We start from the raw sequence: 23,591 nt of genomic DNA, 5'->3' as shown, positions 1-23,591 counted from the left end.
GGGACACCTTAGACTTATAAAAAAAATCCAAAATCATGTTCTTCCAAAAAAAAAAAAAAAACCCATCTTAATGACAAAAAATATAATTTTACAATCAGGGGAACACTTCTCAATCATGTCACATATTATAATTATTTGGGTCTCACAATCTCAGCTTCTGGACAATTTGAAATGGCAATGAATGATCTGACCGATAAGGCATGCAGGGCTTACAATATAAGAAAACCATTGTTCAAATTCAACCCACATAAAAAATGAAAATTTTTGATGGCATCACCAAGACCATTCTTTTATACAGCTGTGAAATCTGGGGCCCCAAATTTAAATTAAACTATGAATCGTGGGACAAAAACCCTGTTGAAATTTTCCACCTCTAGTTCTGCAAAAATATCCTGGGTCTTCACAGAAATGCCCCTAGTCTGGGTTGCAGGGCAGAACTGGGCAGATTCCCTCTCCTATCTGAAATCCAGAAGAGAGCAGCGAAGTTCTGGTTTCATCTGTCAGACTCACAGGCAGATGCCTACCATCACTGTGCTCTTTCATACAGGGCAGGACACCCAGAGAATGACCCCTTGCACTATTTAGTGGAAACTTGTCTTAAAGGGACTTTGGCTAAACCTATATATAAAGCTGCTGGTTTCTCATTACAACAGAGAAGTTATCATTGTTCACTGAGTATCACTGATCAAATTTTGCAACCTTTGTTTGAAGAGGTGAGTCATTAAGAACATTCTTAATTAATAACAGCCTGCATCAAATACCAACTTGTAGTTCAGTAGATTAGTGTCCAGTTGAGATGGGAGAACATGTCTTATTACATATTCGGTACATGAGTGACCTGTCAATTTTATATACAACAATTATAAAAGAGCATACCATGAAACAAATTCCTCAAATTTCCGTACCATTTGACGACGATATTTTGTTAAGCCGTGTGGTTGAAGCTGTCCGTCGATATGCTCAATATCCCTTGACACCTCCACCTGATTGTCAAAACAATCCACTGCTCTCCATGCTGGCCTGGAATGCAAATGTGGAATGCAAGTGATTCAGAACACCCGCTGACCAAAGCTCAGGCAGTCAGATGGAGATGAAACAAGGAATTAAAAGAGAAAGGATGACTTCTGGCAGATTAGAGAGCAGAGAACAGAGAAGGAGGAGATCAGTCCACCACTATGATTCCTATCCTTCAAATGATTCCCTCAGCTCAACGTTCTACCCTCCAGCATTACCTGGAGAGACATCCAAAGATGATAACCAGTCTGGGTCTTTTCACCTGGTCAACAAAAATGAGATCAGATCTGGAAAATCCAAAACACCTGCTGACCAAAGCTCAGTCACTCAGGTGGAGATGAAACATGGAATTAAAAGAGAAATGATGACTTCCGGCAGATCAGAGAGTAGAAAACAGAGAAGGAGGAGATCAGACCACCACTCTGATTTCTATGCTTCAAATGATTCCCTCAGCTCAACGTTCTACCCTCCAACATCACCTGGAGAGACATCCAGAGAGGATGACCAGGTTGGATCTTTTCATCTGGTCAACAAAAGTGAGATCAGATTTGGAAAATCCAGAACACCTGCTGACCAAAGCTCAGGCTGTCAGGTTGAGATGAGACATGACATTAAGAGCAAAAGAATAATTTGAGTCAGCCTGAACTATCATGCCTGGTCAACGACAGTAAGTTTAGATCTGGAGGATCCAGAACATCTGCTGAACAAAGCTCAGGCAGTCAGGCTGAGATGAGAAAGGGCTTTAAAAGAAAAAGGAAGACTTCTGACAGGTCAGAGATCAGAGAACAGAAAAGTAAAAGATCAGTCAATGACTCTGATTCTGACCAAAGCAATTTTAGATTCTTTGAGGAGAGCGCCCAGGCTCGCATTCATCATGGCTCTGGTCCTGCTACTGCTGAGGCAGAGTGGTGACTCAGGTTGTGAGGTTCACAAATGGATCTGTCAGAGGGGTTAGAGATGGGTTCTGCTTTTTCTCTGCCCTCCCCTGATCTAGTGCCTCATCTCAGGGTTTGGAAGTACATTCAGCGGTTTCTTCCGCCCTGAGAGAGGCACTGACGCTGCAGATATCCAGCTCCAGGGCTTTGGTGGGTAGAGCGTATTCTGTGACAGGTCAGCCCATGGCATGCCTGCACACCATTTCCTTTCTGCAGGCACACCGGCTGACCTGCTAAGATACCTTGATGAGGACGAGGGTGTGAGCCCGGATGCATTAAGCAAGCTGCACCGGGCCACACCGAGAGCTACAGAAACAGAGTGAGCAGCTACTGTTAAGGATGCTCAACTCCAGCCAGGCGTTCTTTGAGGAGAGCGCCCAGGCTTGCATTCCTCATGGCTCTGGTCCCGCTACTTCCGAGGCAGAGTGGTGAGTCAGGTTGTGAGGTTCACAAATGGATCTGGCAGAGGGGTTAGAGATGGGTTCTGCTTTTTCTCTGCCCTCCCCTGATCTAGTGCCTCATCTCAGGGTTTGGAAGTACATTCAGCGGTTTCTTCCGCCCTGAGAGAGGCACTGACGCTGAAGATATCCAGCTCCAGGGCTTTGGTGGGTAGAGCAGATTCGGCTACAGGTCAGGCCATGGCATGCCTGCACACCATTTCCATTCTGCAGGCACACCGGCTGACCTGCTAAGATACCTTGATGAGGGTGAGGGTGTGAGCCGGGATGCATTAAGTAAGCTGCACCGGGCCACACCGAGGAGGCCACGGGAGAGGAAACGTCATAATCAAACACAGAGGAAAAAAAACGATGCAGATGCTTTCAAATGTGAACATTTGAAAACCAAAAACATGGTTCCTTTTGTTAAAATCGCATTTGTTGAACTACTGTAGAGTAAACTGTTGAAATGTTAAAGGTGTAAAGACGCTAGGTAGTATAGTATAGTTGTGATTTTGCTGTAAAAACACATTTTATTATGTACAGCTAACAGGGGAGATTCAGTAAGCACACATTCGTTATTCAAAGTGGATTTACATAAATTCTTAACCATATACATCATAAAGTCGCTCACTAAATGTTTATTTAACATCTGACAGGAAAATCTTCAATACATTTCGCAGATGATGAGCACATCACAACATGAAATATACATCTGAGTGATGTATGTGTGCTATTATGTAGAATTCACTGTTATTAATGTAGTGATTGTGAATGATGTAGTTATTTATGGTCTTAAATATTAATATTTTGTATTAATATTTACATTGAATCAGATGATTCCTTCCAATATTTCAGGGAACCAGTCAGGAATCTCACCTTGACAATAAAGAACAATCATGAAAGTTTGTTGACTGATTTTTTTTATAAATTGGAGGAAGTTTATCATCTGACCAATCTGAAGGATTTAGTGAGATTCAGGCGAGCTTGTAGAGCCTCTGATTATCAACACAAGAATGACAGTTTGCAATAAAATGACTTTATTAACAAAAAGATATACAAGAGTAAAATATCACACTCACTTAATACTACGAAGGAAAATGACTAAACTACTAAAAAAATTGATCAATAATCAAACAGAAACTACAACACATGGATATTAACAAAACTGAATGCCAAGTAGATGAGCAACAGATTGGACGAAGCAATGAATGGGTAATTAGCAGTCTATGAGGGACTCAATTGTGGTCTTTCTGGATGCTGGTATGAAATAGTAAATAGCAATCTCATTTAGCAACAACCTAATGCCAAGGCCTTTGGGAATAGGATTGGTTAGCTTATATTTATGTTTCAGTTGGTCGGGTGATCAGTCCAGGAATGGGAAACGTTGTCCACTGGTATCCTTCCGTGTGCAGTGGGAGACTGGATTGCTTTCCAACAGCTGCAGAGCTGCACTGAGTGCTGGAGGTCTTTGTGTAATCCAGAGAACTGTAGGTCAGATGGTGGTCGTCGGTAGGATCTTCTGTAGGTTGGAGGTACTTGAGTTATGCATGTCAGTAAATAAGCTTGTGTGTGCGTAGCCTGCATGTGATGGTATTTTGGCCAGCTAGGAACTCGTGAAGAGCTCATTTACCTCAGCACAGTATTGTTTTGGAAGTTCCGTCTCAAAATAGGCAATACGTCATAAAATTTGATATAAGGGAAGCGTTTTGGAAGCCTGCTACATTTCATTTTTAAAATTATTTTCTTATACAATAAAATTAAATGACTATTATAAATTGACCTAGATTGAATGTTGAACAACATTTCAGTGTTTTTATTTTTATTTTCAGTGTTTCAGCATATGCATGTGTGTGTGTGTGTACATTCATTGTTAAAGTATATGTCTTTGTCTACATGTAATTGTGATAAAAGGTCTACATTAAATAAAAAGGTACAAATAGACTACAAATAGATTAAAAGGTATTATTTTTCATTGTATATTTAATTAAGTTATAGTATCAACGGTTTTAACAGAACTCAATTAAAGTAACAGTTACCCAAAATAATACTTAAGCTGCGTTCACGTCACCTCGTATTTACCGGATTCTTGAAATGACAACACGTGACATTATATTCGGAGCTGTTCACGTCCTTTTGGTCCTTGGACTGGGAATTATGCGTTTCCATGGCACCACTATCAACGCCTAAATGAATCTACAGCGGTCAGGTGGTACAGCGGCCACGTGGTACATGTGGGAGCTTTCAGAAAACTCCCAGCTTACAAGCTGTAATTACGAGTTCTACGAGGACGTGAATGCTTTTTACAAGCAGGAATATCGTAACTACAGGAATTATGAGGCCGCTTGAACGCACCTTAGAATATATTAGCTTAAATATATTAATACTTAAATACTATTACCAAAGACTATAGAATAAAGAGGGACCTTGAAATAAAATAAAATGATAAATAGAACAGAGGTGGGAGATGCTGAAATATCTGTATCAAAAATTAGCCACAGAATCAGTCATTAAAATTAAAAATGGATTCAAGCTTTTAATTCTCATTTCCATTGTTAGAAAACAAACCTTTATTTTGACAAGAACGAAGGAGACCGGAAGTGGAACTCCTTAGCGCACCGCTGTTTATGGGCGTGTTGGAAACACGTTTGTTGTGCTACTGTTTTATTTGACGATGAACAAACGTCACTAAATAACGAAAACAACCACTTATTACTAAACGTCGCACAAAATGCCTCGTTCATACTTGAAAACGGACGAGGCGAGAGATGCTGCGGAGATGAAATATTTGCTTGCATCCAAAATTAGGCGGCGAAAAGAAGAAATCCAGAACTACATATCAGAAAGGCGAGCTGAAGTTCACAAACGAATCAGATATCGAAGGCATCTTTTCCAGAATTATCTGAGCACGAGAACGGTATACTGTCATTTCTGTATATGCTTACAAAGCATTTCTAAGACTTTAACCTATTGACATTGTTTTAAAATCCAAACTGAACCATACAATAAACTTATTTTTTTCTGTCCATATGCTCTAGTCACCATCACCAGATGAAGAAGATCTGCAAAATCATGTCCCAATCCCTTCAGACCCAGACTGGTGGGAGAGAGTTGTGATGTCAGAGTTTGGACCAGAAGACTGGCTTGACAAGTTCCACGTCACAAGAGACATCTTCCTTCTTCTGAGCAGCAAACTCAAGCCTCAGCTCGAGCAAGTGTACATAGAACAAACCGGACAGACCATTACACTAGAGAGATGTATCGCCATGGCTTTAATGCGTTTGTCCACCAGCACAGAATACTGTTTCTTAAGCGAACTCTTCGGTGTGCCCATCCCTGTGGTCTGTCAGTGTGTACGGGAGGTGTGTGAAGCCATCATTTTGTTACTGAAACCCCTCTACATGCAGTTACCTGCAGATCATGAACTTGAAGAAAATGCAGAGCAGTTTCATACTCTGTGGGGTTTTCCTCACTGCATTGGAGTCATCGATTCTCTTCACATCCCTGTTAAATCGCCCTCCACGGACACGCAGGATTGCTGGAACCCGAGAGGTTGGCACTCCGTGGTTCTTCAGGGTGTGGTGAACGCACAAGGTACTTTCTGGGACGTTTGTTCTGGATTCACAGGCAGCACAGATGACATGACCATCCTGCAGAGCTCAGAGCTGTGGACTATGGCAGAACAGGGAGGATTCTGCTCTCAGCCGCCCAAAGAACTCATGGGTCAACCGTTGGGATTTCTGCTTCTGGGGGATGCGGGTTACTCACTTCAAACCTGGCTACTGAAATGTTATCCTTCGTCGCAGAATCTAACACCGCAACAGCAAACCTTCAACATCCAACTAAACCATGGCCTTAAAGTCATCGAACATGCCTTCCAGCGCCTTAAAGCACGCTGGCAGTGTCTGCACAACAGAAATGACAGCAACTTAGACTTGGTATCCAAGATGGCTGTAGCTTGCTGTATCTTGCACAATATCTGTAACGTGCATAACAGCCCGTTTAAAGAGGAGTGGGTTGAAGCACTGAGTCAGAATGAATGTCCACAGCCCACAGATGTTTCTACGGTCTATATAGATGATCCGAACGCTGAGGCAGTTCGTTCTCTGCTCTGTAGCTATTTTGAGCAACAACAGATGAGTAAAATACTTGATCAGTCTCCAACAAGCAGCCCGGTTCTGCCTGTACCTGAGTCTCCTCAAGTTGACAGCACTGGAATGGCATAGCTTGTGTATTGATGAATTGTTTTATTAGTCTTAGTTAGTTAGTTATTAGTCTTATTAGTTTATAGCTGTCATTTAATATTTTGAAAATGAATATGATTTAGCAGACTGGAAGTGTCTAAATTAAATGTATTTAAAGTTAATCTCATATTTTGTGACTCTAAAGCTATTTGTTTTATTAACTTTTATAAATGAATGACTTTTAATGTGACTTATAGACTTGATAAGTTTTATTTTGTGTCTGATGTATTGATATTGTAAATAGAGCATATATCTAAATGTTTTTATTTCTGTTTAGTTGAAATAAACAAAAATACTGATGCCAATGCATGTTTCAAAATTTTGAGAATGACTTCAAACCTATAAATCATCATTTATTCACATCATGTTCCAACCCATGTGACTTGAAGGGATTGTTCACCCAAAAATGTAATTTCTATCCCTTTAAATTTTAGTCCTTAGAACATAAAATATGTTAAATATGATGTTAGGGACTGAGTACCTCAGTCCACGCTGACTTTCCTAGAATTTAAGTGTGCTGCATCAACATTTTTCATGATTTCTCCTCACATGTAAAAGAAGAAAGTCTTACAGGTTTGGAACAATGTAAATCAGTGGTTCTCAACCAGGGGGTCGGAACCCAATAGGGCTGCAGAATGTATTTAAATTATTATTATTAATAAAATTAATATCATTATTAATATCTTAAACAATCGAGTTTAATTAAAAACACAGTCAAGATGAAAACTAAAATCACATTTCTTTTCCCCCCTCAGTATACTGTTGGATTTTTCCTGAGTCAAAAAGTTTGAGAGCCACTAAATGATATATGAAGAGTTACATTACAAAAACCTCTAAGTGCCCTCTGAAATTTTCATCTAAAATGATCATTTTTATCAGGCTCCTGTGTTTATGTTCAGTTATTTCACTTTAATGGCAATGAAAAGGACTTATTGATTGCTGTTAAAGTGACATTACTGAACCTAAACATAGGAGCCTAATAAAAACGCTCATTTCAAAGAAAATTTCAGATGGCACTTAAAGGCTTTTGCATCTGAAGTCTTCATATATACTTACTGTTTGTTTACAAATTTAAAGGGATAGTTCACCTGAAAATGAAAATTCTGTCATCATTTACTCACCCGCAAGTTGTTCCAAATCTGTATAAATTTCTTTGTTCTGCTGTACTCGAAGATATTTTGAAGAAAGTTATGCAAGTCAATGGTGCCCCAGAACTGTTCAGTTTCTACATTCTTCAAAATATCTTCCTTTGTGTTCAACAGAACAAAGAAATTTATACAGATTTGAACAACTTGCGGGTGAGTAAATGACAGAATTTTCTTTTTTAGGTGAACTATCCCTTTAACATTGTTTTCAACTCCAATCCAGTAGGTGGCGCTAGGCAAATGAGAGTAATTCGACAACTGCTGGATTACACAGGAGTGAAACAGTTCCTCTTTGCGTGGACGCTCGGGACCCTCACATGGAGAGCACCATATGAGTGAAAAAACAACCTCTCCGCTTGTAGTAAGTTCAAGATACAAATAATTTAAACAATGTAATGAATAAGTCGGTAAATTCAGTTAGCGTCATGCTGTCACTAACATAGTAATGTTTTTAAACCCACCATTCTGCCTGCTGCATAACACGCTAGTTAGCAGTGAGACAAATTGACGCATGTGTACTGCTGGCAGAGATGCACTATGCTGAAAAAGAAGCTTTAACGTAGGCAACACCATGGCTCTGTTTAAAACCATATTAAACCGTGTGTCTAGTCAACATTATATAGCACCAGCACCTCTTTTGTCCACTCTGACAGCTAATCTGAGATTTTGTATAGACTCTGCTTGGCATTGCCCATGTTGCAAACCATTCATGAATGAATCGTTATTTTGAGTCGGAACTTTTCAGTTAATTGTTTGAATCTGTTCTTATAACCAGTCTAAACAATTCGTTCACGAAACACTTAAAAATGACACTTTTTAGCTGAATCATTAGACTTATGAAATTACAAATAAATTACAAGATATATACAGTTCAGTACTTTTATAACATAAAGGGTTTTCCTTTTTCCATTTCTTTCCAAAGGGGTTATGTATAATTTCACTTGAAGTCATTTATAAAATGTCCCATTCTTTTTATGTATATGGTATTTTGTTGGATAATGTATCTTATAATTGTGTAATGTATTTACATTACAAAATGTCATTCACTTTCTAAATCCAAATATGATGACATCGTTATGCCATAACATAAAAGATGACACAGTTAATTCCTAAAGATCAGATTTGTTTGCAGCCTTTTAAGATAAAAAATGCTGTCTAGGTAGGTGGCTCACAAGGTTTTGAATCATCAATCTTTTTATTGCTTTTAATTTAGGTTCTGTATATGCTGCTTTCTGGAGTACTCTCTTTAATCTGGTTATAAGGACATCAACCAGACCTGACTCATGGCAAACGATAAGGATGTAGGTGCTGTGGGGAGCATTCTCGTCAACCCGAAGCAGGACTTGACAACTCGCTTTAGAGCACTTTTTACTCTCCGCAACCTTGGTGGAGCAGAGGCCATTAAATGGATCAGTGAAGCTTTTGTTGATGAATCTGCACTTCTGAAGCACGAGCTGGCATACTGCCTCGGACAAATGCAAGACGAGCGGGCCCTTCCTATCTTAGAGACGGTTCTGAAAGACACTAATCAAGAGCCAATGGTCAGACATGAAGCAGGTGAGGATTACAGAGAGTCATTCTCCTTCATTTTTTTCTTGGAGAAGTCATATTTAGTGTTTTAATTATATTTTCAATTGTAGGAGAAGCATTGGGAGCCATTGGAAATCCCAAAGTCTTAGATTTATTGAAGAAATATGCAGAAGATCCAGTTATTGAGGTATAGTAAACCCATATAACCCATCTATTCCCCATTCATTGTTACACTATCTCTAGAATAGAGGTAGGGGATCGTTACAACATAGTATTGTGATATTTTGCATAGGTTTATTGTATCAATATACACGGATGCCATGATAGATCTTTTCATGGCATGAATTTTGGCTTGGGATTGCTAATGTTGTGCTATTTCACAATGAAAATAATCACATAGTGCCATCTAGTGGCCAAGTGTTATGTTTTTAAGTAGTATGTTATTGGAAAATTTATGCATCTTCCTAAAACAATAAAAATTTGATTCAGCACAAAATTACATTTCATAACTGAAAAGGAGCATAAAGCATATTGTCACCTTTGACTTGTTCATTAGGGTGTTAATAAAAACAGCTTAGAACAATATGTATTCAAATACATTGAATTGAGTGGGAAAACATTGAAATGTACAATCATTTTTATTTGACAACTGTAATTTCTATTAGAAATATATCTAAAATAGAAGGAACTAAAATATTGGGACAAAGGAGATGGATGAGAACAGACCAATTTATATTACTAAATCAAAACATGTGGACAAAGTTTTTCTTTGGTGACATTTGCAATTGCAAAAATATTGTTATTGCAATATCCAGCATATCGCAAGATGTTTAAAATTGCAATAATATGGTATTGTGGGACCTCTGGTGATTCCCACTCCTACTCTACAATGTCCTGCCGCACATTTTTCTGTAAAGGTGGCAGAAACATGCCAGCTGGCAGTCCGGAGGCTGGAGTGGCTCATGAATGGAGGGGATAAGACGGCAAACGGGACAGATGAGAACCCCTACACCTCCGTAGACCCCGCACCCCCCGCCCCAAGAAAAAGTGTCCCGGAACTGAGGGCGCAGCTCTTAGACGAAAGCCTGTCGCTGTTCGATCGCTATAGAGCCATGTTTGCCCTGAGGAATCTTGGGACTGAAGAGGCTGTTCTGGCTCTTGGAGATGGTGAGAAAGATTTGAACTGAGCTCTATCTAAACATGATGCTAGGTCACATCAAGAAAAATGAATGAATGATTTTTCACATGGTTTTTAGTTTTATCCTGGCTGATCTTTATTCTAGACTTGACACACAAACTGCATTGCAATCATTTCCCAAAATGTCATTTATGTGGAAATATTACAAGTCTGTAAACAGGACGTTAACACAGGCCAGACACACTGAACACAGATGTAAACAGGAGAACAGAAAGTAGCAGAGCAATAGAAAAATGTTAAAAATGTAAAAAAAAGTTTAAATGGCGTTTTTCTTTCCTCTTAGCTCCATAGTGTTCATAAGTGCAGTGCTGCTTTGTGTACAGCGGTAACTGAAGAAACCACTGCTGTTTCATAAGCGCCACCTACTGGCAGAGAGTCCAGTTGTTTTTGTTCAGTTGTCTTATGTAGCATCATTTCACAAATCTAAAGTCAGACCATTCTGTTTTTGCTTTAAATATTGAAACGACTCAATCTAATTTAAATCAAAAACAACTGCCAACGTGACATGTATGTAGCATCTCTGTTTGGATCGTGATTAAAGGTGCCATCGAATGTTTTTTTACAAGATATAATATAAGTCTAAGGTGTCTCCTGAATGTATCTGTGAAGTTTCAGCTCAAAATACCCAGTAGATTTTTTTAAATTAATTTTTTTAACTGCCTATTTTGGGGCATCATTAACTATGCACTGATTCAGGTGCTACTGGCCCTTTAAATCTCATGCTCCCTGCCCATCGAGCTCGCGACTCTATATTACAGTGCATTTACAAAGTTCACACAGCTAATATAACCCTCAAATGGATCTTTACAAGATGTTCGTCATGCATGCTTCGGATCATGTGAGTATAGTATTTATTTGGGTGTTTATATTTGATTCTGAATGAGTTTGATAGTTCTCCGTGGCTAAAGCTAACATTACACACTGTTGAAGAGATTTATAAAGAATGAAGTTGTGTTTATGAATTATACAGACTGCAATGAAAATAGCGACGGTTCTTGTCTCCATGAATACAGTAAGAAACGATGGTAACTTTAACCACATTTAACAGTACATTAGCAACATGCTAACGAAACATTTAGAAAGACAATTTACAAATATCACTAAAATATCATGATATCATGAATCATGTCAGTTATTATTGCTCCATCTGCCATTTTTCACTGTTGTTCTTGCTTGCTTACCTAGTCTGATTATTCAGCTGTGCACCGATCCAGACGTTACTGGTTGCCCTTGTGTAATGCCTTTCATAATGTTGGGAACATGGGCTGGCATATGCAAATATTGGGGGTGTACATATTAATGATCCCGACTGTTACGTAACAGTCGGTGTTATGTTGAGATTCGCCTGTTTTTCTGAGGTCTTTTAAACAAGTGAGATTTATATAAGAAGGAGGAAACAATGTTTGAAACTCAGTGTATGTCTTTTCCATGTACTGAACTCTTGTTATTCAACTATGCCGAGGAAAATTCAATGTTTAATTCTAGGGCACCTTAAAAATGTAGTGGTTATCTCTAATTTCAAATGGCTACAAAATGTTTTTAGAGCAAATAAACAAATACACTTTCTTAAAGAAAATTTGCAAGTGGTATCAGAATTGGCCAATTTTCTTATATGTATTTAGTCTCTTATGCTGACCAATGATCAAAAATACAATAAAAACAGAAATGTGAAATATTACAGCTTAAAATAACTGTTTTCTATTTCAATATATTTATATAATATATAATGTTATTTAGCTCTGTAATGGCAGAATTGAATTTCCAGCATCATTACTCCAGTCTTCTTCAGTGTCAATGTTGAAAACAGTTTAAGTTACTTTAATTAGTTTTAAGCTGCTTCATATTTTTTGTGGAACTCGAGATAAAAGTTTTTGAAGAATAGTTAAAAAACACTTTGTAACATCATTTGTCACTTTTGATCAATTGAATGTATCATTGGAAAAAAAGTAATAATTTCTTTAAAAATTTCTTTTAGGTCTTCAGTGCAGCAGTGCCTTGTTCCGCCATGAGATCGGTTATGTCTTGGGTCAGATCCAACACGAGGCCAGCATCCCACAGCTGCAGGCAGCTTTGGAGAAGACTGATGAGAATGCCATGGTCAGACACGAGTGTGCCGAGGCGCTGGGCTCCATCGGGAAGGAGGCGTGTTTACAGATCCTAGAGTGCTACAGGAAGGACCAGGAGCGGGTGGTGAAGGAGAGTTGTGAGGTGGCATTGGACATGCTGGAGTATGAGAACAGCTCGCAGTTCCAATATGCAGACGGACTGCTCAGACTGCAAAGCGCTCAGTGAAACCTTTTACACACGTTAATGTTTCACAGCCGATCCATATTTCAAACTCTAGTGAAAGCATTTTGGATGCTTTTCAAATATTTAATATACACTGTTTTTTTTTTTTTTTTTTTTTTTTTTTTAAGATAAATCTAAAAATTCCTTCCTTGAAGACCTTTACATAATAAAAGCATTTATTTGACCACATATGCTTGTCTTATTTTGTCTTTAAGCTTTAACACTGTCATAAATATTTTTGATATGGCTAATTAAATTTCTTATGAGCCGGAGTGATTAGCACAGCTAAGAGACATGTATAACAGTACGCTCTGACTTACTAATCCACACAGCGGTCTATCTCATTCAATAAGAGTCTTCTTTAAAGAAGCACACATGGAATTAAAATCCAAATGCTCTAATCCCTAAGTGATCATCCCTATCTAGCATATCAAACAATTACTATAAACAAACAGAAATGTGAAGCATTGCACTCTGATTACATTTGTATCTATAGAATCCATTTCATATCTTCTTAATCAAACTTAAAAAAACAAAAATTCGGCCAGTTATTGCGCAGTTACATAGATAAAAGTACATGTGCGCTGCTAATTTAATGATGATAGTGTGGGTGGAGGGTGACGAACCTGGAATGTTGTGCTCAGCAAAGGCTCTGAACATTTTTAAGCCTCATTTGAGCTTGGGGGAGGAGAGAAGACCACATACTGATGAAAGGCAGGACCAAGCTGCAGGAAAAAGACTTAACAGTAACATAAAGCAGAGAAACCCTGTAGACAGCAGTCAGGGCAAAACTTGCAAACATGCTACACCCCTTTATGATTGGCATCGTGACAATTAATACCTCCATCACCATTGCATACTGGATCTTCATCCTGACAGAAGCCTTTCATAAGAAGGTTGATGATGAAGCCGAAAAAGACAACCCTGCTTAGCCAACACACCCTGCATGTAGTTCTGTATAGAGAAGGTTAGGGTAGAGTTTTTTGTGTCTTATATATTTTTATTTTATTTTTATTTAATACAGAAAACTTGGAAAAAAAAAAAAAAATTTGAGCAAATATTCCGTGATTCCAACTCTCCAGGAACTGGTTTACCTCCAGGTAACATATTCAGTTTTGGTTATCTTTTGTTCTGCACAAAATTGGAGGACAATATTAATTTAAATATCAAAACAATTTCATATTTTTGTGTTACTATTTCCATTTTTATTGTTTCCTGAATGTTTTAGTATCGCTCAACTTTTTCTGAAGAGCCATTAAATGACACTACCATTAAAAAAAAGTTGGGGTCGGTAAGATTTTTAAATGTTTTCTCTTATTTGATAAAAAAATTTGGCAAAACAGTAATATTGTGAAATATATTTACAATTAATATATTTTAAAATGCAATTTATTCATGTTATGGCATAGCTGAAGTCTCAGGCATTACTTCAGTCTTCAGTGTCACATGATCCTTCAGAAATCATTCTAATATGCTGAAAGAAATTATTTTTTATATAATATTATTAATCAGTGTTGAAAACAGTCGTGCTGCTTAATATATTGGATACCGTGATACTTTTTTTCCGGATTCTTTGATGAATAGAAAGTTTAAAAGAACAGCATTTATTTGAAATGCATTTTTTTGTAACAATGTAAAACTCTTTGCTGTCACTTTTGATCAATTTAATGCATCCTTGCTAAATAAAAGTATTAATTTCTTTCAAAAAGAAAAAAAAAAAAATCTTACTGATCCCAATCTTAATGGTAACAATAAAAGTGAATGTAGTGAATGCTATGGAAAATGTCCTTTTCATTTTAGATTAAGTATTCTTCTCAAAGTCATTGTATAGGTTCCATCGTGACTGCTATGGGGCATGTTGTCACAAAGATTGTGTTAATTTAACTATATTGAAATATAATTTTTTTCGCTAGGCATGATCAATAGCATGTGTAGTCTAAACTTAAAAGCACACATATATATATATATATATATATATATATATATATACACAAAAAATTAATAATAATAATAAAAAACCTACCCTGAGTACATACTTTTTTTGCTTTCAGAAGCTGTGTAATAACAACAGGCATAAAGTAACATTAGAGATGGCAGAGAGATTAATAATATCATATCATGTGACTCTTAGAGGATCAGATCTGTCTGGGTCACTGGCTCAAATACACAAGCTCTTCCTCTGCCTGTCAGTCAGTCAGTCAGTCAGTCAGAGACTCTGAGAGAGTTTGTGCAGCATCAGCCTCTGGGAGAGCGCCACAACAGCTGAAATTAGACATGGATCCCATATTGATCGGCATAGTGACTGCCAACACAAGTTTAACTGTTGTCTACTGGAACTTTCTTCTGTCTCAGGTGTTCTGCAAGAAGATCAAGGATGGACCCAAACCTGAGGAAATAACGGTCTAAGTGAGTAGCATTAATGTTATTAGTCAATGGGATCAGTTGTCTTGCAGCATTATGTTTTGACCTGTTAAATATTGTCCTAAGTTTGGTGTCAGTAAAATATATATATGTTTTAAAGAAATACCTTTATTTCACAAGGGTGCACTAAATTGATAAAAAATTTGACATTTATAATGTTACAAAGGATTTATATTTCAAATAAATAGAAAATTAATAGAAAATTAAATAGAAACTAAATCACTGGAGTAATGATGCTGAAAATTCATCTTTGCCATCACAGGAAAAGAAAACACATTTTTAAATATATTACTTGTAAATATAATTCACAATAATACTGTTTTTACTGTATTTTGATCAAATAAATGCAGCCCTGGTGAGCATAAGACATTGAAAATCTTACTGAACCCAAACTTCTGAATGGCAATGCAGGTTGTAGATCACTATGACACCAATTAAGGCTAAAACCTTTCACTAACAGAAAAGTTTTATACTGTCTGTAAATTTCTCTATCTGATCTATCTGGTCATGGATTTGCTGAGCTTTTTTTTATATATTAATCACAAACTAGTCTTCAGTTATTTGTTCCTTTAGCTTTTTGCTCCACCTGTTTTATCTCAGATGTTGCGTTATCAGTCTATTATCATAAATAATTGGAATAATTATGGCACAGTATATATTTTTGTTTTAGTATGAACTATAATTGGTGTAAAATGCCATTTAAACCTCCGTAAACACACACACACACACAAATCAATTCACATTTAGTTGTATAGCGCTTTTCACAATACATACCGTTTCAAAGCTTTACAGAAAATGCTTCACACTCCTTCTTGAGAGTGTATCTCAGACAGGATTAGGTGGATTACAGCATAGCTAACCCTTGATTAAACGCTTTCACCTTCATGAAAGGCAGCTGCCATTACCAGCAATGGAATATCAGAGTCAGCGAGATGTCAGCCAAAGGATTAAACTGGGATTAAGAGAATCATATCAGGCTACTTCAGAGCACATTGACTGGCCTCTGGTCTTATTAGCTCATATATCTACATCTGAAGACATAACATTTCTTTTATCACACAGATCAAGGACTTGGTTGTGACCCCAACAATGAAGAAGAGGAAGAAGCAATAAAATCTGCCAGAGGGAAAGAAGGAGGGATGAGGAAGACAAAATATGAACAAAGGAGGAACCGACTACATTTGACCCAGAAGTGGACGGACAGGAATTCTACCAAGATTTAAATTCTCTGTATCTGACAATTCATGAGGTTAAAAAGGTGTTACTGAATTCATTTATGAACAACCCTCTCTCTCTCTCTCTCTCTCTCTCTCTTTCTTTCATCCATTAGTCCATCTCCACAAGCCCCAAATCTCTTGTATAACCTCCTTAGTCTCCAAAATCTTTCTTTGTAAGTGCTGCTCATTGTACTTTATCAAAAAATACAAAGCTTATTATAAGCTTTAAAGTCTGTTAAAAAAAAAAAAATCGTTTTTATTCATATTTTTTTGCTAGATTTAGCTAAATAGATGCACAGATTTTGTCTATATCTGTCTTACTCTTTTGCATGTGTCTTATTCCTGCAATAAATGATTACAACATAGTGAGTACTCAGTTGTTTACATGGCAATTGTCATCCTGTACTCTCTTGATATGGATTAGCATGATTAGCATGATTAGCACACACTGCTTCAGCACAGACAGAGGGTGCTGTGTGCTCACCTTTTGTTCCCTAGTCAATGAATGTACAAATCTTTTTAAAGTTACAAGCAATTTGTACATCCTGTGATCCACGTGACCATATGTTTGGACTTGTGGAATGTGGATATGTTCAGTTGTTACATTGAGAAGTTGCTGCTACTTGATCTAACCATTACAAATACTTTGGTTGGTGTAATGTTATGAAGTCAGGCTGACTCAGACATTTTACGATAATGTAATATTTACTCAGAAAAAGAAAATAATATTTTGACTTTAATTGAACCACTTAATTTCTATGTAACCACATGAAACACTTAAAAACACACTTTTTATAGTGCATTTAAGAGCACAGTCTGTTTTTACAGAAACCTATATGTTTTAGAAATGTAGACAGATTTCTTTAGCAATGATGATAAATAATGGCAACATGACAGTACAATTGCGTTTTCATTGACGTAATTGATTCCACTGTTCTTTAGAATACACCAACAGGTGTTGAGACGTAGACATCTAACAGAAAAAAGAGACTAAATCCTGGCTCAAGGCTTCCCCTTACGCCACTAAGCACATTAGCTTGATTGTCTTCTGCTGTTGAAGTACCTGAGGTCTGAGGGAAGTCCCGGTCCCATTAAAGAACAAACAGTCATTCAGAAAAATTATCATTCTGTGACATCTTTGGTCGTGATTTTCTGAATATGCAATGAGAAGGAAGACGGCTGAGGAGTATTCAGCATCAGAAAGAGAGGGAGAAAGAGGACAAGTGTCTGTCAATGAGGAAAAAATGCTTTGTGGGGTATGTAAACAACTTATTATCTGACCATAAACATGGCTATACTGATACTGAGATTCAAATGTACAAACATATAACCCTACCTCTAGTCACTAGTCCTACCCTAATCTTAACCAACCTAAAATAAGTATGCATTATTATAATATACTCTGTTAAAGACAGTATAAACGGTAACATTTCAAACATTCTAAATCTCTTTTCTTATTTGGAAAGAAATTAATACTTTTATTCAGCAAGGATGTGTTAAATTGCATTGAATAAAGCAACAATAAATTTATAATGTTAAAAAAGATTTTTATTTTAAATAAATGCTGTTCTTTTGAACAAGTACCGTAATTTCCATAAAAATATTAAGCAGAAAACTGTTTTCAACATTGATGAAAATAATAAGAAATGTTTCTTGAGCAGCAAATCAGCATATGAGAATGATTTGTAAAGGATCATGTGACACTGAAGACTGAAGTAATGATGCTGAAAAGTCAGCTTTGCAATTAATTATTACATTTTAAAATATGTTAAAACAGAAAAAGGTCATTTTAAATTGTAATAATATTTCATATTACTGTTCTACAGCCTTGGTGAGCATAAGCAAGTCTTTCAAAACATTAAAAACATTAAATTAAATAAATATACAGTTTAAATAATGATGTTTAATTATTGTTTTCATCAGGAAATGAATGAAAACTGACGAGCTGTTGTTAAGCTGTTAAACTTAAAGACACAGTGGAGTAAACAACATTTATGGATTTAGACAACAACAAAAGTCTTGATGACGAGGACTTTTTCAAGGAGTACAAACCCACAGCAAATGATCCGCTCACTCTACCCAAGCATGTGATATATCTGCTGCTGGCTGTAAGTGTGACAGGCATCACTCTGTTCGCCATCGTAAGACACCTCGTCAAAGATCTCATCCATGATCTGGCAGGTATGTGACAGGAAACTGTACAAATGCCTACTGTCCCTTTCCACTTAAGGAATTACAAATCCTCTTTGCACGTTATCTGGCTAGTTTTCTATGAGCTGCATTACATTGTGTTCCTTTTTAACTGGAAAACACTTGACTGCTTTGCCAAAAAACATAAACCACCCTAAGAGGGTTTGCTGGTCTTAGCTAGGCTATAGGCTGTGAGACCAACTTAAAGGTGCTGTAATAAGCATAAAAATAGCATAATATGTTTGCAGATATTTAGAAAACATGCTAAGTTCACATACTCGTTTCTCTGAAAAGAATGCTACAGCCAGTTATTTTACTTTGAAATGTGCGTTCCGCGTCGGAATGTCTGTTTTAGTTTTGGTCTGTGTGATTCCGCCCACTGCCAATTTACACAATAGTATTTCGACATCCTGGGTGAAGACAGGCCAGTTAGTGGAAAACACAGCATATTGCAGCCACGGAAGCCAGCAAACTAATTGGGTCAGAGATTGCTGATTCTACCCGACTTAAAAGGCCTTGGCAACCATCTAAAAATCTCTATGATAAATCAATTCATCAACTTATAAGTCTCTCCTCGCCTTTCATTGCCAGTTGCATGTCCTCAATCTGGCAACCCGTGTGAGCGTCGAGTCTGAGGAGGAGGGGGAGGGGGTGACAACTCTCTCCAATATTTTGAATTTGGACTGCAGTACCCATTTCAACCGCTAGCTGTCAATATTACATACTGCAACTTTAAAGGTGCTAAAGAGAATGTTTTTACGCGATCATCGCGTAAACGATTGGCCCTCTGGCTTGTCAATCACTGCCATTGTCAGGAGACAGGAGTAACAACTGCAGATTATGAGTTACCTGCGGTGAGTCCGACATAATGAATCCACTAAGTGTGTGCGCGGCTTTAAGTGTAAGGCCGATTATGAATGTAAATTGATATTTATGACTGATCGCGCTCAAACGCGTCCAGTCAGAGCCGTTTGCGTTCAGTCTGCGATTACAGTCGGTGTTCAAATTCCATGTGAAAGTATATAAATCTGCTTCAGGAGCAGGAAACAATCGCTGTATGTTGAGCGTAGTCAGAATGTTTTAGCTAGTCGTTAAATGTGTGCCCGGCTTAATAACACAGGGAATGCCGGTGGTAAACACTCGTGTTCTGATACTCGTGCACGAGTTTTGGTAGGCGTTCCCTCTAAATGAGCTGTGAAGGAGGGGGGTTGTTCTTACCCATGCGCTCATTTCAAAAACTCAGTCGACAAAAAGAACCTTTAAGTCTTTGTTTGTAAACAGAGTTGCCAGGTTTTCACAGAAAACCCATCCAATTGTTACTCAAAACTAGCCCAATCATAAAATCCTCGTTTTTGGTGGGGTTTCCCTGGTAAAATTCGCATTCCAGGGGCTAAATATCATGTTATTTGAGGTCTCTTAAACCCGTGGACATGAAAAACAACCCTCGACAACAGTGTTAAAGTAGCACAATCCCGCGGGAAAAACAAGGACTTGGCAACATTGTTTGTAAAGCTCAAACAGTAGATAGACCATGGCGCTAACAAGGTCATGGGTTCAATTCCCAGGGAAAGAATGATAAAATATCTACCTTGCAAATAGATTTGGATGTAAGAGTCACAAACTAGCTTAGGTTGGTTTAAACTTTTTTGCCATTAGTTATTCCTGAGACTCGATCGTAATAGCTGTCTACATCCCCCCAAAAGCCTTCGAGCAAAAACATTATTAGATTTATTAAATACAAATACCAGCGCTACTGAAAGAACAAAACAACAGCATCAGACTGAATGCTCTTACCTGTATTGTGTCCTGTAGATTATCTGTTTGGAGAGCAGCCTATGGAAGTGCAGGAGATTCCCTGGGAAAGGCGAGATAAGTTCAGGGCAGACTGGATTCCAGAAGCAATGCCTGAGCTGGAGGCCATGGTGAAAGAAGAGCAAGAATTCATGGAGGTCACTGAAGACTTGCCAGCCATCTGGGTTATATCAGACAGCTTTAAGCCTTGTGCTCCATCCTCCATTCAAATAAGTGTTAGCTGCAGCTAGCATGAAATAAGTACAAGACTCAGCATTTCTCATCTGAATACCCACACTAATGAGCTTAATTCTGATAACGAACACCATAAAAAAAAAAAAGTCATTTATAGTTCACACGCAGTTTTTCTTTTCGCTCATGAAATTATTTGGCAATGTTTTCTGACTGACATCCTAAGTTGGGATATATCAAATGAAAACTGAAATGAAGACAATTTGATAGTCAGCAGCATGTGGAATTGGGATGCATGTGGTTTGGATGACCTCACCTTTTTTTTGGCAATCTGTTGCACAATATATTTTTTTTTATTTAATATTTGTGTAACATCAATTCACAATAGACGTTCTTGAGTCCTTACATCAGTTAGACTGGCATGACCTTCTGTTCTATTCCAGCCTGGAAAGTAAATCTTTTGCCTTTACAACATAACAGCATGTAACATCGTCAGTGGGATATTACCTAACAGTAATCATGCACACTTACTCTGTGAGTAACATGCTGCGATCTCTCTAATGGATTTTGTACTTTGGACACCAAGAATCCTTCACATATTTGCAGACGACAGAGGAACACAGCAGTGTGTGCAGACTGTAAATTCACCATGTTTCATCCACAGAATATTGTTGCCTTCATAATACTCTTTGTCTCCATTTGTCAAGCTGAAGCTGGTGAGTGAAATTAGAAACATTTCTGCTTTCCTTTTTTCCTTTTGTCTTTGTGTGATATTGTATGCGCTTTACGACGTACTAGAGTGTCTTGTGATTTTGCTCACTAAACACTACCCTCATTTGATTTAATATATAAAAGTTGCACAGAAAAAAAAACCTACACATGGTGAAATACAGACAAAAAAAAGCTTTAAATGATACAATGTTACTTAGGTGGTCAACGAGCAACATCAGACACATCTAAGGTCACTTTACAGCCGTGGCTGGTGGGACTGGCAGCTGTTGTTGGTTTCCTCTTTCTCGTCTTCGTTCTCCTCATTGTGCAAAGACTCTTTTTCAAGAAAGACAAGTGAGTACTGACCTGAAATGGTTCAGGAAAATATATAATGTACATTAAGTCATGATAAAAAAGCTACATAGATCATATAATACCAGACAATGACAATATAATCAGTTTCGTTTCGTTTAAAAGGAAATGCCTGATGTTTTTTAGAGGTTCAAAATGGCGATAATCTTCTAGCAGTTACTAATCATTTCATTAGGTATTTAATGACATGATGGCGATGAAGAGTTTATGGTTCTTGAAATGATTTTATGACTGTACACTTACTGTCAAGGCCACATTCAGACACCTGACAGACAAGATCTGTTAAAACACACCTAAAGCTATAATAAACAAATACATATCATGTTTATACATGAGTGTACAGCACACATGTTGACTCTAGTTTTATAGTATAGAATACATACACTAATTTTCAAAAGTTTGGGTCAGTAAGATTTCTTTTTTGAAAGAAATTAATACTTTTATTCAGCAAGGATGCATTCAATTGATCAAAAGTTACATTAAAGACATTAAACATTTCAAAAGATTTGAATTATATGCTGTTCTTTTCATCAATTAATAAAAAAGTATTACGTTTCCACAAATTAATACGTTTCCATCATTAAGTAACACAAGTGTTTTCTATATTTATAATAATAAGAAAATTTCTTAAGCACCAAATCAGAATGATTTCTGAAGGATCACATGACAATGAGGACTAATAATACTGAAAATTCAGCTTTGCCTTGAAAGGAATGAATTACACTTTTATATTAAAATAGAAAACAGTTATTTTAAATTGTAATGATATTTCACAACATCACTGTATTTATGATCAAATAAATGCAGATTTGTCAAGCATAAGAGACTTTAAAAAATCATTAAACTGCTTTCTACTGTGAATATACATGATTTATAAATGATTCACTTAAACATCATATTACCACTTCATCCAGTTCGGTCCAGTTAGTACGAGTTTTATTAATAATCAAACTGAATACTCTCAGAGTAATGTGACGATTTAAAAAAAAAAACATTTAATTATTGTGTATCTCCCCTTGCAGAGATGAGTTAGAGGAAAAAGAGGAAAATTATGAATTTTACGACAACAAAGCGGCTGATTTGGAGGCAAACGAGGAGACCAAGCAGACCAGTTTCTGAGAAGAACAGATGAACACAAAAGTCTTTCACTCTCTGGAAATTATGCCACTGTGAAGAGTAATTCTTAATTAGATATCATCTTATGTAATAGATCAAATATTAATATAATTTTAACTTATACATTTTGGCCTGCGTTTTGTTTTTATGTCTTTGTAAGTGTTGTTCCTTACATCATCCACTAGATGGAGCAGCCTTCACTCAGTCACACCTAAAGTTAAAATAAAAAAGGTTAAAATAAAGTGGTGCTCTCTAATCCTTTTTTTTTTTTTTTATTCCCAATGTAAGTTTTAATGCTTTGGTGTAACTGTAACTGAAATACTTAAATTTGAAACATTTATTAGGATAGTGAGACCACTGGAAGAGCACGTGCTCGGTGTGTCACCTCATGCACATAATGCTATGATTAACTGGCTTTTGACTCGTATGACAGTTCTGGGTTGGGCATGTATATATGCTAAATGGACAAGGGTATGAGATCCATTACTCATTTTGAGTGGCAGTTTGGACATGTTAAATGCTTCCAGTGAAATGACGTAACACAGTTTTGCTTTTGGAACCATTTGCTCATCCCAGGGGACTGTATGATGAAAATATCATTTGCAGAAATAATGGCCAGGTGTTCAATTGTGTTAATGGTGGGGACCATTATTCTTGTGTTTAAAGTAGACATTGGTTAGATGTCACCTAAATAAACCATCTGTGATTAGTAAAACTTGTTGAGCTGTTAGTGATGGAATAAATTACCTAAAATAATGTACGCTTTTTATATTGATATGGTGAAAAATT

At 37.1% G+C, this 23,591-nt stretch overlaps 3 protein-coding genes across 3 annotated transcripts; all 3 read left to right on the top strand.

The window, feature by feature from the left end:
* The first annotated feature begins 5,027 nt into the window (after positions 1 to 5,027).
* LOC137026341 (putative nuclease HARBI1) lies at positions 5,028 to 6,918 on the top strand. Its single transcript, XM_067393646.1, has 2 exons — positions 5,028 to 5,303; positions 5,425 to 6,918. The coding sequence occupies exons 1-2, from the start codon at positions 5,118 to 5,120 to the stop codon at positions 6,610 to 6,612; spliced, it is 1,374 nt and encodes a 457-aa protein (XP_067249747.1). The 5' UTR covers positions 5,028 to 5,117; the 3' UTR covers positions 6,613 to 6,918.
* A 1,103-nt stretch (positions 6,919 to 8,021) lies between these two features.
* dohh (deoxyhypusine hydroxylase/monooxygenase) lies at positions 8,022 to 12,963 on the top strand. The gene is made up of 5 exons (XM_067393645.1): positions 8,022 to 8,136; positions 8,989 to 9,332; positions 9,416 to 9,492; positions 10,223 to 10,472; positions 12,479 to 12,963. The coding sequence occupies exons 2-5, from the start codon at positions 9,059 to 9,061 to the stop codon at positions 12,793 to 12,795; spliced, it is 918 nt and encodes a 305-aa protein (XP_067249746.1). The 5' UTR covers positions 8,022 to 8,136; positions 8,989 to 9,058; the 3' UTR covers positions 12,796 to 12,963.
* Positions 12,964 to 21,025: 8,062 nt separating this feature from the next.
* smim24 (small integral membrane protein 24) lies at positions 21,026 to 23,040 on the top strand. Its single transcript, XM_067394711.1, has 3 exons — positions 21,026 to 21,319; positions 21,533 to 21,668; positions 22,709 to 23,040. Exons 1-3 carry the CDS (start codon positions 21,253 to 21,255, stop codon positions 22,803 to 22,805), a joined length of 300 nt encoding a protein of 99 aa, XP_067250812.1. The 5' UTR covers positions 21,026 to 21,252; the 3' UTR covers positions 22,806 to 23,040.
* Positions 23,041 to 23,591: the final 551 nt, after the last annotated feature.

Source organism: Chanodichthys erythropterus, chromosome 9 (genome assembly GCF_024489055.1).
Source record: "Chanodichthys erythropterus isolate Z2021 chromosome 9, ASM2448905v1, whole genome shotgun sequence".
In the NCBI taxonomy this organism is placed as follows: Eukaryota; Metazoa; Chordata; class Actinopteri; order Cypriniformes; family Xenocyprididae; genus Chanodichthys; species Chanodichthys erythropterus.
This window is presented reverse-complemented; position numbering and strand designations above follow the sequence as displayed.

Excerpts from the sequence above, each read along its gene's own strand:
- LOC137026341 (XM_067393646.1), top strand. The coding sequence starts at position 5,118 with ATGCCTCGTTCATACTTGAAAACGGACGAGGCGAGAGATGCTGCGGAG. Across the intron at positions 5,304-5,424 it reads ATTATCTGAGCACGAGAACG|TCACCATCACCAGATGAAGA; the intron begins GTATACTGTCAT and ends CATATGCTCTAG.
- dohh (XM_067393645.1), top strand. The coding sequence starts at position 9,059 with ATGGCAAACGATAAGGATGTAGGTGCTGTGGGGAGCATTCTCGTCAAC. Across the intron at positions 9,493-10,222 it reads CAGAAGATCCAGTTATTGAG|GTGGCAGAAACATGCCAGCT; the intron begins GTATAGTAAACC and ends TTTTCTGTAAAG. Across the intron at positions 10,473-12,478 it reads TGTTCTGGCTCTTGGAGATG|GTCTTCAGTGCAGCAGTGCC; the intron begins GTGAGAAAGATT and ends AATTTCTTTTAG.
- smim24 (XM_067394711.1), top strand. The coding sequence starts at position 21,253 with ATGTTTCATCCACAGAATATTGTTGCCTTCATAATACTCTTTGTCTCC. Across the intron at positions 21,320-21,532 it reads CATTTGTCAAGCTGAAGCTG|GTGGTCAACGAGCAACATCA; the intron begins GTGAGTGAAATT and ends AATGTTACTTAG. Across the intron at positions 21,669-22,708 it reads CTCTTTTTCAAGAAAGACAA|AGATGAGTTAGAGGAAAAAG; the intron begins GTGAGTACTGAC and ends CTCCCCTTGCAG.